General features: G+C 38.8%; 1 protein-coding gene across 2 annotated transcripts in view; it reads left to right on the top strand.

Moving 5' to 3' along the window:
• EOGT (EGF domain specific O-linked N-acetylglucosamine transferase) overlaps positions 1-7,631 on the top strand; it is a 33,169-nt gene extending 25,538 nt beyond the window's left edge. For both annotated transcript variants that reach the window (XM_087708858.1, XM_087708857.1), the window contains 5 exons: positions 1,570-1,638; positions 1,749-1,810; positions 5,518-5,637; positions 6,637-6,739; positions 7,097-7,631. In XM_087708858.1, the coding sequence (XP_087564984.1) occupies positions 1,570-1,638; positions 1,749-1,810; positions 5,518-5,637; positions 6,637-6,739; positions 7,097-7,243 (501 nt within the window). In that variant the 3' untranslated portion in view covers positions 7,244-7,631. The remainder of the gene's footprint in view (positions 1-1,569; positions 1,639-1,748; positions 1,811-5,517; positions 5,638-6,636; positions 6,740-7,096) is intronic.
• The last annotated feature ends 6,727 nt before the right edge of the window (positions 7,632-14,358 follow it).

The following is a 14,358-nucleotide window of genomic DNA, read 5'->3' as shown; positions in this document are numbered from 1 at the left end:
TGGGTGAGATGCATCACTCGCAGGCCATGCCAACCCCAGCTCCGTGAAGGGGGAAAAGCGTCACATGACATCACATGATGCAGCATGGCACAAGTTTGACACCCGTGATGTGACGGATCAATTTTACAAACTTTTCTTTAGTGGTCATTAAATGAACATGATGGTGGTAATGTGAACATTGCCATTAAACAAATGCTGCACTCATTAAGTTAATCCATTGTCCCTAGTTGGTGGTTTTTGCCAGAAATAGAAGTAAATAGCAATAGCATTTAGACTTATATACCGCTTAACAGTGCTTTATAGTCCTCTCTAAGTGGTTTACAGAGTCAGCGTATTGCCCCCCAACAATTTGGATCCTCGTGCTGGTTAATTTGAAGCCAATAAAGAAGTCTAGTCTAGTCTATTCGACTGCAGGATATTGCAAACAGCTGTGAATGCAGGCAGTTGCTAAGCATACACAGTGCAATCATGTGACCTGGGGGGACCAGTTAAGCGACCAATTGTAACTTGAAGACTAGCTGTGATGAAATGAAAGGCGCAAAGGGACTCAAGACTGATGTTTCTCTTGACTCCTCGGGCTCAGCCTGGTCATCTTCTACAGTTATTCTTGCAGGGCTCAACCGGATGCTGGCTATATGCATGCTTAATGGAGATACAAAGGAACGAGAACATAAAAAGAACAAACAAATAAAAATACATAACGATAATTAGGATCGGACCTTGAACAGCAAAGTCCAGTAGTTCTGATATATCCAATTGCCTCAGAATAATTTTCACTACTCAAAAGAGTTTCCTTTTCGTCTACTAGGAAGTCTATTCTTCTACAAGCCACCTGATAAATCCTTGATTGCTGTTTGTTGCCTATTCAGTAATTTTGCTGATTTTTCAGTTAACGGCTGTTATTTTTGTCAGTTTTTACAGGTAGAGAAATCAGTTTCATTCCTTAAAATATTAACTATAGAACATAAAGCATATTCATCACAAAGGGCTCACATTTTCCAGCTTTCCACATCCATTTGCTACATGTTTCCTGCTGGTCTTAATAGATTTCATGCCGTTAAACCTTTGTATTTCTTTTTTTTTTACAATTTATCGCTGAGGACTGAATTATTATTTTTAAGTGGGGAAGGAAAATAACTTTATTTGGAGGGCTAATCTTATATTTTTTTTCCTCCATTACTAACCTGTGTATTAAGTGGCCCTGTTCAGTTTCAGTAATAGTACTCAATGATGTTGTCCATTTTATATTCAATAAATATAAAGTATTTAAAAGCCTATGGCTCTTCAGGGACATTCAGAGTTGGCATAGAGGTAGCCTCTTGAATGGCTTAGCTATTTGTGGCAAATACTCCTACTAAAGTTACACCTGAGGTATTTGTGGCCTTCTTGCATGTTATATAAATGAGGTGATTAAAAGAAAAAGACAGGTTAATCGCCCTACTAATTGTTGCTGTTAAGGCCAGTAATTTTTTTCTGTTGTCACTCTACTGGTGTTTTCTTTGTTTAGGTGCAATGAATTGATTAATGGAATGTTTTTGCTGAATTTGGATGTTTTTGTTTTTTTAATAGGATGGGAAAATCAGAGTTACAATACTTGCCCGGACTACAGAGTATAGAAAGATATTAAACCAGAATGAGGTTTGCTCATTTGTTTTGCTTCTGTTAAATCTCTTTGCTTTATGGTTGCCACATAGAAGGTAACTTTAATACTGCTTTGAACATTTTTGTTTTTTCCTCTCCCTCTTCAGCTTGCCAATGCTTTGAAAACACTGCCATTATTTGACGTCCAAATAGTGAATTACAAGTACAAGTAAGTATATCTGAAAGGAGAAGTAGAGCTGGCCTGCGGTTCTTTATACCAAATCAGTATATGACATATCAATATCTACAGGGATGGAGTCCTGTCCTGTCCTGTCCTGTCCTGTCCTGTCCTGTCCTGTCCTGTCCTGTCCTGTCCTGTCCTGTCCTGTCCTGTCCTATCTATCTATCTATCTATCTATCTATCTATCTATCTATCTATCTATCTATCTATCTATCTATCTATCATCTATCTATCTATCTATCTATCCATCCATCCATCCATCCATCCATCCATCCATCCATCCATCCATCCATCCATCCATCCATCCATCCATCTATCTATCTATTGTCAGGGTTCATAGCATCCAAAAGTAAATCAGAGTCCAAGGAAAAGTATTGGTCCAAGTTAAAGTATTGGTCCAAGTTCCAATTTATTAAGAGAGCCATGTTGGCACATCTGGGAAAACCCGAATCTGAAAGGTTCCTGGTTTTCCCCACCCAGTTGAAAGTTCAAGATCTTGCCCCCAGGCCCACAAGTCCATCACATGGTCCAACCTCCCACTGCCATGCTGGCAGTTCCACCCATCCAATTCTGATCAGGTGCAGAGGTGCAAAGACAAAGGATGACCTTGGTTTTCTAGAAAGAATTTTGTTGTGACTACATAGCATGTGACTCCTGACAATGCCCCCCCTCTCATTTTCCCACAATAGAAAATGCATAGCAGAATAATAGAAAGTGTGGCAGGCCAAAGACCCAAAAGAAAAGCTGGCTGCAGGTCTGACACTATCATACATCCATCTTAGGAACTGCCCATCTCCCTCACAGGGTGACTCTGGGCAGCGTGGAAGTAAAATGTTCAAAACATAAAAACTAAAATAAAACCTAAAATAGGCAAGGTGAGTTAAAGTTTTTACTTAAGAGTTAATTAAAAAGCAGGGGGGGGGGGTGCTGTTAAGCAGTCCCATTGCTGCATGCTCGTCTCAGTGAGTCCCAAGTGATAAGGCAGAGCAATCTTGAAATATTTATGAAAGGCCAGGAGAGTGGGGGCTTGCCTTGCTTTACTGAGGAAGGGGAGAATGTTCCAAAGAGCAGGGGCAGTGGGAAAAAAGGCTTTCTTTCCCAGACTCTGCCCGTCAAAATTCTATCTATCTATCTATCTATCTATCTATCTATCTATCTATCTATCTATCTATCTATCTATCTATCTATCTATCTATCTATCTATATGTATGTATGCATGTATGTATGTATGTATTGTGTCACAACCCTGGTATGCCAAAATATGGGAGGAAGCATACTGCTTCCTTTCTCTGTCTATCGGCTCATCACAAGAGACCATCATGACAGAAAGCCATTATTTTTATTGTTGCCTTTTGTTACATTTGTGTTGCATTTGTGCTGATAAATAATTCGATTCCCAGTAAGGATATGGCTAGTTGATGAGAACTAAATAGTTTGAAATAGATCTATACTAGTCTCCCTTTATTTATTTATCAGCACAAATGCAACACACACACACATATTCAACTACAAAAATAAACATTCCATTTTTCCTTATGCAATGTGTCGTCTGGGTACAAACGTCTCTGTGCAACATCATTCCTCATTTGCCACATCTTTCTCATGCATACTAACATTATTTCCCTAAACTTAATATTATGATATATTAAACATTTAAACATTATAAAACTCTCCATTTTTCCCAGTCAAAATTCTTTTAACTGAGAGGGTTAAAAAAAAACATATTTTCCCTTCCTGTCCAGATGGTAATGTGATGGGGTGAAGATAGTTTTTTTAGATAGGGCTGTGTATGCTGTGTAGGGCTTTAAAAGTCATAGCTACCACCTTGAATTGGGCTCAAAAACACACCTGCATCCAATGTAGCTCATACAGCAAAGATGTTACATGCACTATTCTTATATGCAGCAGTGGCTAGCATGAGACCATCATTGATCCTCCTTATTTAATAGGAGTCTGTATTTCAGAAGGTTCCCCACAACCTCTGAGGAGCAATTGGAGTGGGCTGAGAACAAACATTCCATGTCTTCCTTTGAATAAACCAAAATGATTTTCCAAAGCTTCCATTGGGGACAGCCCAGTTACTTTGAATTGCTGAAATTGTAGGACACTTTCTAATGAACCAACCACCATGATATACAACAGGGTTTCTCTGTTACTTCTTAGAATATACTTCTGAAAAACATGCTGACATAAAGAGCAGTCCATAGAGTTAAATTTAGTAATGTACTTGTCTAAGCATAGTGCTAGACAATGAAATATATATTTTTTTAACTGTACATTTGCATGGCAGTCTTATAAGGTGCTTCTAGGCAGTCAGATACTGCGGTAAATGAATCCATTGACTGACCAGTCTTAATCATAGATCCTCCTCCAGATAACTTAGAATAGAATAATATTGGAAGGGATCTTGGAGGTCATCCATCCCCCTGCTTAAGCAGGAAACCGTATTTCATTTCAGACAAATAGTTGCCCAACCTCTTCTTAAAAACTTCCAGTGTTGGAGCATTCACAACTTCTGAAGGCAAATTGTTCCACTGATTAATTGTTCTGTCAGGAAATTTTGCCTTAATTCTAAGTTGCTTCGCTGCTTGATTAGTTTCCATCTGTTGCTTCTTGTCCTGCCATCAGGTGCTTTGGAGAATAGTTTGACTCCCTCTTCTTTGTGGCAGCCCCTGAGATATTGGAACACTGCTGTCATGTCTCCTCTAGTCCTTCTTTCTGTTAAACTAGACATACCCAGTTCCTGCAACCGTTCTTCATATGTTTTAGCCTCCAGTCCCCTAATCATCTTTGTTGCTCTTCTCTACACTCTTTCTAGAGTCTCCACATCTTTTCTACATTGTGGTGACCAAAACTGAATGCAGTATTCCAAGTGTGGCCTTACCAAGGCATTATAAAGTGGTATTAACACTTCACGTGATGTTGATTCTATCCCTCTGTTTATGCAGCCTAGGACTGTGTTGGCTTTTCTGGCAGCTGCTGCACACTGCTGGCTCATATTTTAACAGTTGTCCACTAGGACTCCAAAATCCCTCTCACAGTTGCTATTATTGAGCCAGGCACCACATACACTGTACCTGTGCATTTTGTTTTTCTTGCCTAAATGTAGGACCTTACTTTTTTCACCATTGAATTTCATTTTGTTAGAGAAGGAGCCTTCTTATTGCTGGTACCAATCGATGAAATTCTTTCCCCAGAAATAATGTGAAGAATGAACATTTTGAAAGATGTTATTATTTCAGGCACTTTAGGAAATCCTGTTTCTGTTTTGCCGTTGGCTCTACTTTGATTTTTGTCAGCTGCATTTTCATTTGCTATTATTGCTAGTGGTTTTAATCACTATCATGCTGTCGTTTGGTCATTTTGTGTCTCTTTGATTTATATTGTACATTTAAATAGATTTTCAAACTACCTAGGGAAATGTAGTAGGGAGGCAGTTTAGAAATATACAAGATGATTTAGCTCAAGGACATTTTTATTTTAATGTGTTTCTTATGCATTTCATTCTTGGAGGACTTTTTTTCATAGCCTTGAGCTATGTTCAAATGGTGATCTCTTGTGCTTTTCCTGGCACGCACAAACTTGTGTATATATGGATTTGTATTTCTCTTTCTCTGTGTGTAGGTATATGTTGGATTTTTTTGTGTTTGTGTGTGTATACGTGTATATAGCCTTTCTTATGCTGGTTTATATAGGGAGCTCGAATTTAAGGAGCAGCTGAAGATAACCCACAATTCTGATATCTTCATTGGAATGCATGGAGCAGGCCTTACTCATCTTCTCTTTTTGCCAGATTGGGCTGTCATCTTTGAACTGTAAGTCTTTCCTTGGCAGTTATGCTTGTATTTTTAATATCTTTGCATGAGGGTGTGGGCATGCATTACACGAAGATGGATTTCTTGCTGCAGAGAAAGCTCCACATTTGTGTTTTTTAATATATGCGTGACAGTGAAGGATGGCACGACTTCCTGTGTCACAGGAGCTGTCAAAATTATCTGGGTGGTAATTGGTAAAAATCAAGAAACGCTTCTTCAAATTGATGTGGTAACCCTGTTTGCTGACTCTTATTAGATTGAGGTTGACAGCAGGCAGCCTCCAGGCTAAACCCAGTCTCCTTTTCTGGGTGGTTTGTCAGAAAAACTAGTTGTTGCCTGGATCATTTTTAAACAGACCTTAAAAATCACATCTAATCTTTCACTCGGAGGCAAGTCATGTGGACATCAACCACAGAGACGATATGCTTGCTCTTTGTGGCTGCTTCTTTCTTTATCTTCTCTCTCACGAGAACATGGCCAGGTTTGTCGATTGGGTTACTCTTGCTGCCCGTGAAGATACTGTGTTTTAAAATTGTGTGTGGCTGCTGCAGTTTCCCGTTCTCTCTAGTCTCTCATTTCATAGGTGATACAACTACACCAGGGGTGGTATTCACTTACTTTCCCTATCGGATAGCAAAGGTGAGCGCTCCGTCCATGCATGCACTCGGTTTTCTGCGCATGCACTTTGATTGCACCCCGGCTTGCACACACAGGCGCGGCTTGAAAACGTGCCTAAATAGGACAGCATAGAACTGGCGTGGGTGGGTTGGCCCACCCATGATTTATTTCCACTACCGAGTGAATTGGTCCAAACTGGCTGAATACCACCTCTGACCTATACACACTGGCAAAGATAAACATGAAGTATTTGATCTTTGGCTTTCCATAACTTGCTTCTCCTTTCTATAGGAACAGAGCTGGAAAAAGAAAAAACACAGCTGGTTAGTTTTCTGGTAAAATTGTCTTTGACAAATCCCCATCATTTCTGCATCCCTGTAGGTACAATTGTAAAGATGAACGTTGCTACTTAGACCTTGCAAGGCTGAGAGGAATCCATTACATCACCTGGCAGCAGAAGGATAAAGTGTTCCCTCAGGATGAGGTATACTAGAAGGTTGGGTGGGATGGATGGAAAGGACTTTATTTCCTTGGGTCTTAATTGTTTTTGTATTACCCTTCTCAGTTCTTCTACATGAAATATGATTCTGTTCTACAGCCCAAATTAAATTCTCTGCTCTGATTAAGGAGTCATTTTATATTAATAGCTGGGGGAGGAAGAGTAATGAAATTAATTGGCCATTAGTTTAGGCTGTCAATAGCGTTGCTGTGAGGGGTTTCTAACCGATACGGTAGTTTTGGGGTGATCAATAAATCAGCTATTATGAATTATAATAATTACTTAATATGCTTGTTTTACCTCAGTGCTTCCTTAAAATAATGTTAACTCCTATTTCTTCAGGGGCATCACCCGACATTAGGAAAACATCCAAAATTTACAAATTACGCCTTCGATGTGGAAGAATTTGTCCGTCTGGTTCTGTTGGCAGCTGATCATGTGTCACAACACTCCAAATGGCCATTTAGGAGAAAACATGATGAATTCTAGGTCAGATAATTGGCCTCCTCTGCAGAGTTTTTAAATACTAAAGTGTTCGGAATGTCGGTTCTTTTGAAGTAGAATCACGAATTATGAACTTGTTTGAAGAGGGAGAAGTGAAAAGGGTTAAATGGGCAGGAGTCATATATAATGTCTCTCTCCAAGCATGTTATTTCTGTATTATTACTTTCTTACTGACAATCCCCGTCCTAATTTACTTGAGGAATTTGCATTATGCATGATCTATTTATTAAGGTGAACATGTTTGCACTATAATCTTCCTATTTATTTTAGGATTGTCATTGCTCCAGAGCAGTGAAGTGAAAGATAAGCACACTGGACCTTTTCCTCCCCTGTTTCTTTTTGTGACATGTAGCAAGACCTTTGCAGCCTTGTATCTCCCTCCTTCTTTCCTTCCTTCCTTCCTTCCTTCCTTCCTTCCTTCCTTCCTTCCTTCCTTCCTTCCTTCCCTCCCTCCCTCCCTCCCTCCCTCCCTCCCTCAGCACTGACAGTGATCTGGAAATGAAAATCCAGCTGAGGTCCAATGTGTGGACATGTGTAATGGAAAAGCTAAGAAATCAGGTTGATAATGCACTTATGTGTGACTTGCTAAAATGTTACACTTTTTAAAAAGCAGCAAATCACAGCTGAGGGAAGGGGATTTTGGCATGAAATTCACAGAGGGCCTCAGTCCTAATCAGCAGTTCAATCCTGATCTGTCACTCTGACTTCATTTTTAATTAAAAGAGAAGTATCTCTCTGAAATATGCTTAATCATGGTTTTGTTTCTATTGCCACATGCATTTCACATTTAGGACTGTCATTATACAGGGAATCCCTGGTTAATGGCCATTTATTTAGCAAGTTATGATAGTGCTCAAGACCCCATGGTCCTGTGATCCTGATTCAAGCACTTGGCAACTGGCTTGCAATTACAATGGTTGCAGCATCCTGGGGTCACATAGCCATTATTTGCAGCTCCCGCTGCTAGCTTCCAACAAGCAAAGGCAATGGGGAAGACAGCAGGAGGTTGCAAATGGCAATCGCATGACATAACATAACGCAAGGTTCTTCTAATGGCAGCTAGAGCTGCTGGAACTGTTGTCATAAATCAGTGTAGTCATTGTCACTTAGTGACGAAGTTATTGCTCCCAATTGCCATTGTTAAGTGAGAACTACCTGCAGATTGAGTTTTACTCATTAATGATTCCTCTGTTTGCTTTCTGTGGGTGTCCATGTTACACATGGGATGGCAGGTGTAGGGATGAAATATTTTAAGTTGTTACTGTAGCAGTTTTCTTCATGGGATTTTACTGTGTTTATCTTAGCAATTTACCCTTCTCTTAAGTATCACTTTGTTTATTTTTCTTACTTGGACAAAATTGTCACCCATTTTAATCTCCTTGATTTATCTTGCTAAACATGCTACAGTCATTCTAACCTTGTCTAACCCTCAACTTTGTGTACATCCTATTTAGACTTCTGTTACTGTTGTTTTAAACAACTGCCTAAATGGTTCAGTTGTGGGTGGGGGAGAGGGAGAATATATACAATTGAATAGTATTTCCTAAATAATTTTCTATGAATATACATCAGGACTGTCAAACTTGCAGGCCGGATGCATCACATGCTGGCCATGCCCATGCCCAGTTTAATGAAAGGGGGGGGAGTCCCGATACGTCACGTGACGCCACGGTGACGCAGCGAGTTTGACACTCCGGATGTACATCATTGTCTATTTTTCATATAATTGTGGAGATCACCTAGAGGAGATCACACCAGACTGCTCTTTAGAAGGCTAGATCCTGAAGATGAAAGTCAAATACTTTGGCCACCTAATGAGAAGGAAGGACTCACTGGAGAAGAGACTAATGCTGGGAAAGATTGAGGGCAAAAGAAGAAGGGGACAACAGAGAATGAGGTGGCTGGATGGAGTCATTGAAGCAGTTGATATGAGCTTAAATGGACTCCAGAGGACTCCAGAGAACAGGAAGGCCTAGAGGAACATTGTCCATAGGGTCATGATGGGTTGGACATGACTTTGCAAATAACAACAACAACCTTCTGAAAGTCCAAATGGGTCTAAGATAGGATAGGTCCTTGTTACTAAATTTCTTGTTATTTCTTATGGAAATAGCCACAATACTAAAGTTGACTAGAATTAAATTTATCTGTATCCCTTGCCACTGAGAGTGTAGGGGAGAAAAAGCATAAGAACGATATTGATTCTAATTTGCACTGTTTGTAGCTGGAATGCTTGCAACCTTGATTTAGGGTGTTCCGCCCTTGACAAAAAGGACTCCTCCTTATTTGTATGCAAAAGTAGACAAGCATAAATACTTGGATGATACATAATGATTGATATTATTGACCCCTTTTTAAATAATCCAAAGCAATTGTTTAGAGAGTGGCCCTATTGGCTGTTGTGTTTATAGAAGGGGATGGAAAGGGGCAGTTTATGGACTCTTCTAACATGAGTCACTGCAAAAGAGAACTGAAGACTTTTGAAATGGGCTGGCTTATGAAGATTTGCCTTTCCTTCTTAGACTGAGGCAATTGGTTGAAAAAAAAAACACTTGTCTATAAAACTTGAAAATTGTACACGTAACCCTCCCCCACTTCCCACAAATTTAAAAAGATCATTAAGAATGAAAAAAAAAACCCACATGTCAACCAGTATCGAAGTGTTTTTCTTAAAAAAAAGAAAAGAAAGGGAAATTTACTTTGTAAAATATAGGCATTTATTTGTGAATGGACATTTATAGATCATGTCAGATCACTGTAAATATTTATTATCAGACGTGCCAGGGTTTAAAAATGCATGTTCTACAACCCCTTTTTCCTCTGGAGCAAACATTTATTCCTTAATTATTGGAAAAACATTAGGATCCTTAATGCATTCTCATCCATCATCAGATTAAAGCTTTGGAGTCTGTGTCTTGGAAAGATGCACTGACTTTGAATGGTCATCATAATAACTAAATGGACAGCACACAGTCTAGAGCCCCGTACGCTGTCCAGCACTGAAGGTTAATTATCTGCTAAAGAAATAGAAGGGCTCAGTGGCTAAGACGCTGAGCTTGTCAATCAGAAAGGCCGGCAGTTCGGTGGTTCGAATCCCTAGCACTGCGTTGTGAGCTCCTGTTACTTGTCCCAGCTTCTGCCAACCTAGCAGTTCGAAAGCACGTAAAAATGCAAGTAGTAAAATAGGAACCACCTTTGTGGGAAAGTAATAGCGTTCCATGCGCCTTCGGCGTTGAGTCATGCCGGCCACATGACAGTGCTGGCTCTTTGGCTTTGAAACGGAGATGAGCACTGCCCTCTAGAGTCCGGACCGACTAGCACATACTGTATGTGCGAGGGGAACCTTTACTTTTACCTTTAAAGAAATAGAATCAAAGAAAGAAAAATGAGCTGGAGCCTATTACTGTCCCAAAATATTAAAGAGAAATGGAAGACTGTGCTGATGAATTTGGAGATTAGTTCATCATTCCTAGTGTGAGGAAAGACTTGACGAAAACTAATATTCACATTATAGTAATTAGAACAACTTTTGTTAGACTCAGAATAACTTTATTATCACTTTGAATGTACACTAATTGGCATATGTTAAAATGAAATTTCTTTGCCTACAACCCTCAAAAGGGTCACCACCTACAATATACACTACATAACCATGACAAAATAAATAAATAAATACATACATACATAATTATGCGTATACCCACATATATTATATGACATGGAGAAACAACACAGTCTCATTCAGATGTATACATGTGCATGCCAAGAAAAACTAATCTTGCGAGTTTCCCAGACGCATAGCATAAGGAACAAAGCTGTTGCAGAATCTGCTAGAAATACTTTGAACCACCTCCCAGAGGGGAGAAACAGAAGTAGACCGTAAAGTGTGTGTGTGAGGTCTCTAACAATGCTTTGAGCTCTAAGCACATAGCTCATAAGCAGTCTCCTGAATGACAGGAAGCGAGGTTCCTATAATCTTTTAGGGTGTCTTAACCACTCTCTATATGGACTTTCTATCTGAAGCACTGCTACCACCAAACAGTGATGCAGTTTGTTAAAATGCTCTCAGTCATGCCTCTGTAAAAAGTGGCCAAGACAGAAGGAGAAAGATGTGCTTTCCTCATCCGGTGCAGGAAATGCAGACTCTGGTTTGCAGCTTCACTAAGGATGACATGTGGACAGACCAGTTCAGATTGTTATCTGCATCCTCAGATACTTAATACTGTTGACCATCTCTACAGCTGCACCCTTAATACTGAATTTAAATGTTGTAACAAAATATAGAGAGAGGAAAGGCCAGAAATGATAGGCACTGAAAGAATAAGATATTTGGGCAAGCTGTTTAGCAACTGAGTTTCATTTTAACAACCAGGTTGTTAAGTGAAATGATTTAAGTGAAATGATTCTCTTACTACAGTACACCAATGTTACTTATTCCAGTGTGCATTGTTGTCAGGTGCACAAAATTTAGTCATAAATATGGGCACGGATTGGAAAATGAATTATTGCCATTGTATTTGCAAATGGTCACTAACCAGGCTAGTTGCTGAACAAAGAGTGGGTTGTAGTGACTGGGTTACATAATGCAAGGCTTAGGACTTGTATTGGATTCATTGGAAATACTCCCTACCAAAGGTCATAGATTCATAAATTGTCTAGTAATTACATATCCCTCTGTTTGTTATATTTCCAAAACTTCATTTCAATTGTGTAATAGGAAGTGATGAATGCATGTTGATAATGATGTGATGCACTGTGTAACGTACTTGCCTGAAAATATTTTGGGAGGCTATAATCAATACATAGAGAACAGTGACCTAAACATTGTTTTTTATATTATCATTCTGTTATGAAATGTTGCTCCATGCACTCCAGTTACTTATGTGCAGGTATTTCAAAATGTATGAACCCATTCACTTGAAAGGAACAAGGATTTTGAGGACTGGAACAACTCATTTTACCTTTGAATACAGATTGAGAAGAATTGTTTTTAATTTTATAAGCGAGTAAACCATTTCTTATTCATTTGAAAAGCTTTGTCCTATGCCACCGGTTTCTGAATTGGTTTTTGTTTTATTCCTGAACAGCCTTTTGCTATTGACTTTTGAAATAAAACACTAGCTTTTTGGTCTTTGAGCATTTTTTATTTTTTGATAAAGCGATTTCTTTGAAAAAAACAACAATAGTGTGCGATTTTGCTTTCTCTACATGCCCATCCATCCATTAGGGAGAGCAGCTTTAAAGAGTTGTAAGCAGGTGTACTATTTGCAGTCCCATATGTTTCATGCAATAGAGTGTATGCTCTACACTGTGCAATTATTTTATATATATTTTAAGCACTGCAATTATTTTATATATATTTTAAGATGCGTAATCTATTTTCAGGCTCCTTTACAGTTTTTTTTCAATATTTAATACGCCACTAGATGGTGCCAAAATACTATCGGGTTAGGAATGATAATTCAGATGCTCCGGAGAATGAAATTTAGGATCTAAAAGCACAGTTTAGAAACTCCAAGATTCACCTATAATTAGATGTGAGCACACTAACAGAGTCATTTAATTATTATGGGTTGGGTCTAGGCTTAATTATATCTAGATTAAATTCAATGAAATCAACGGAGCTTAAGTTAATCACGACGAATTGATTTCCATTTATTTCAATGGATCTACTCGAAAGGGTAGATCCAACGTGCGAAAGTTTATAATCCCCTCTTTTTATCAACTAGGTCCTCCAGGTGGCGTACAAACATAATTCCACAGCACTATAAAAATGTCAACAATAAAACGTACAAACAAGCTAACAAAAACAGTTTAATGTATTTAGCTGCAGATTAAAATGTTTGTTTTAATTGGAACCGTCCCTGTGAGCAGATGTTCGGTGATGATAGTTTGTTACATTTAACCTCGGCACATCTTGATGCAGAGAGCAGGCTTTTTCCAAACAATACATTATTTGCCTTCTGGGCAAATGTTAACCTTGACTAAAGAGACTCAGCATTTCAGCTGTGTCTTTTCTGTGATAAGTGCCTCTGGATCTTCATAAACTCTAGAAAATAGTGGGGTTTGCTTTTCCTCATATAGATTGAGCTGTCAGATTAAAGCTTTTTCTAAGTCTTGAGGAAAACAGACTTCTGAGGCATTCCAGTGGGTAAAAAATATGACATATCAGTGACAACTATATTTGACTTTAGTGATGTTTCCCAAAATCATACTGTTATGCTATAACTCTGTCATTAATTCTTCATATCTGAGGTATCCTTTCCCATATTTGTGATAGCCGTGTGACATGAAAGCAGTGATTGTGAAGCTCTTCAATTCTGTCACACATACATAGAATTCTCCATTAAAAGCAGGAGAAGATGTAGGGAAGAAATTTAGGTGGAAAAAGCCTAATTTCATCCAGTCAAGACATCCCACAATAGTATATCGCTAATAGATATAAATAGAATTTGAGATAACGTGATGTGCCTCACTTTTGTATGAAATGACTGAGGCACAATTAAAACATTAATGAGGATCCTTCTAATTAAATAAATTAGGCTCAGTTTTTCAAATTAAGCTTGATGATAACAAAGAGTCTGGTTCCTTAGAAACACTGATACCCAAAATTTCCCCAATCCCCTGATGTCTGCAGATTCCTCAAATTAAATCCTTACTCAATTAGTATACATTATTATGGATATCGTGTATGCTGCTGTTCAAGTGCCAACTTGCTAGTTGTTTGTTAAAACATTTTTAATCTGGTTACCAAATTAATAGATTTTCTGCTAATGTAATATGCAAAACAATTAACCAGATTATCCTGGTTTATATAATAAAGCCACAGGACACACACACACACACCTCTTTCAAATTTAGCACATTATTGCTGCTGCTTTGGTACTTGACATGGTTAAATATGTCATAGGTAAAGGTTCCTTTTGCACATATGTGCTAGTCGTTCCCAACTCTAGGGGGTGGTGCTCATCTCCATTTCAAAGCCAAAGAGCCAGCGCTGTCCGAAGACATCTCCATGGTCATGTGGCTGGCATGACTAAATGCCGAAGGCGCATGGACCTCTGTTACCTTCCCACCAAAGGGGGGTCCTATTTTTTTCC

The sequence above is a fragment of the Thamnophis sirtalis genome, unplaced genomic scaffold (assembly GCF_051295495.1).
Source record: "Thamnophis sirtalis isolate CommonGarterSnake01/CBP01778 unplaced genomic scaffold, rThaSir2_p1.2 scaffold_3, whole genome shotgun sequence".
Lineage (NCBI taxonomy): Eukaryota > Metazoa > Chordata > Lepidosauria > Squamata > Natricidae > Thamnophis > Thamnophis sirtalis.
The sequence above is the reverse complement of the archived record's forward strand: the minus strand, read 5'-3'. Positions and strand labels throughout refer to the sequence as shown.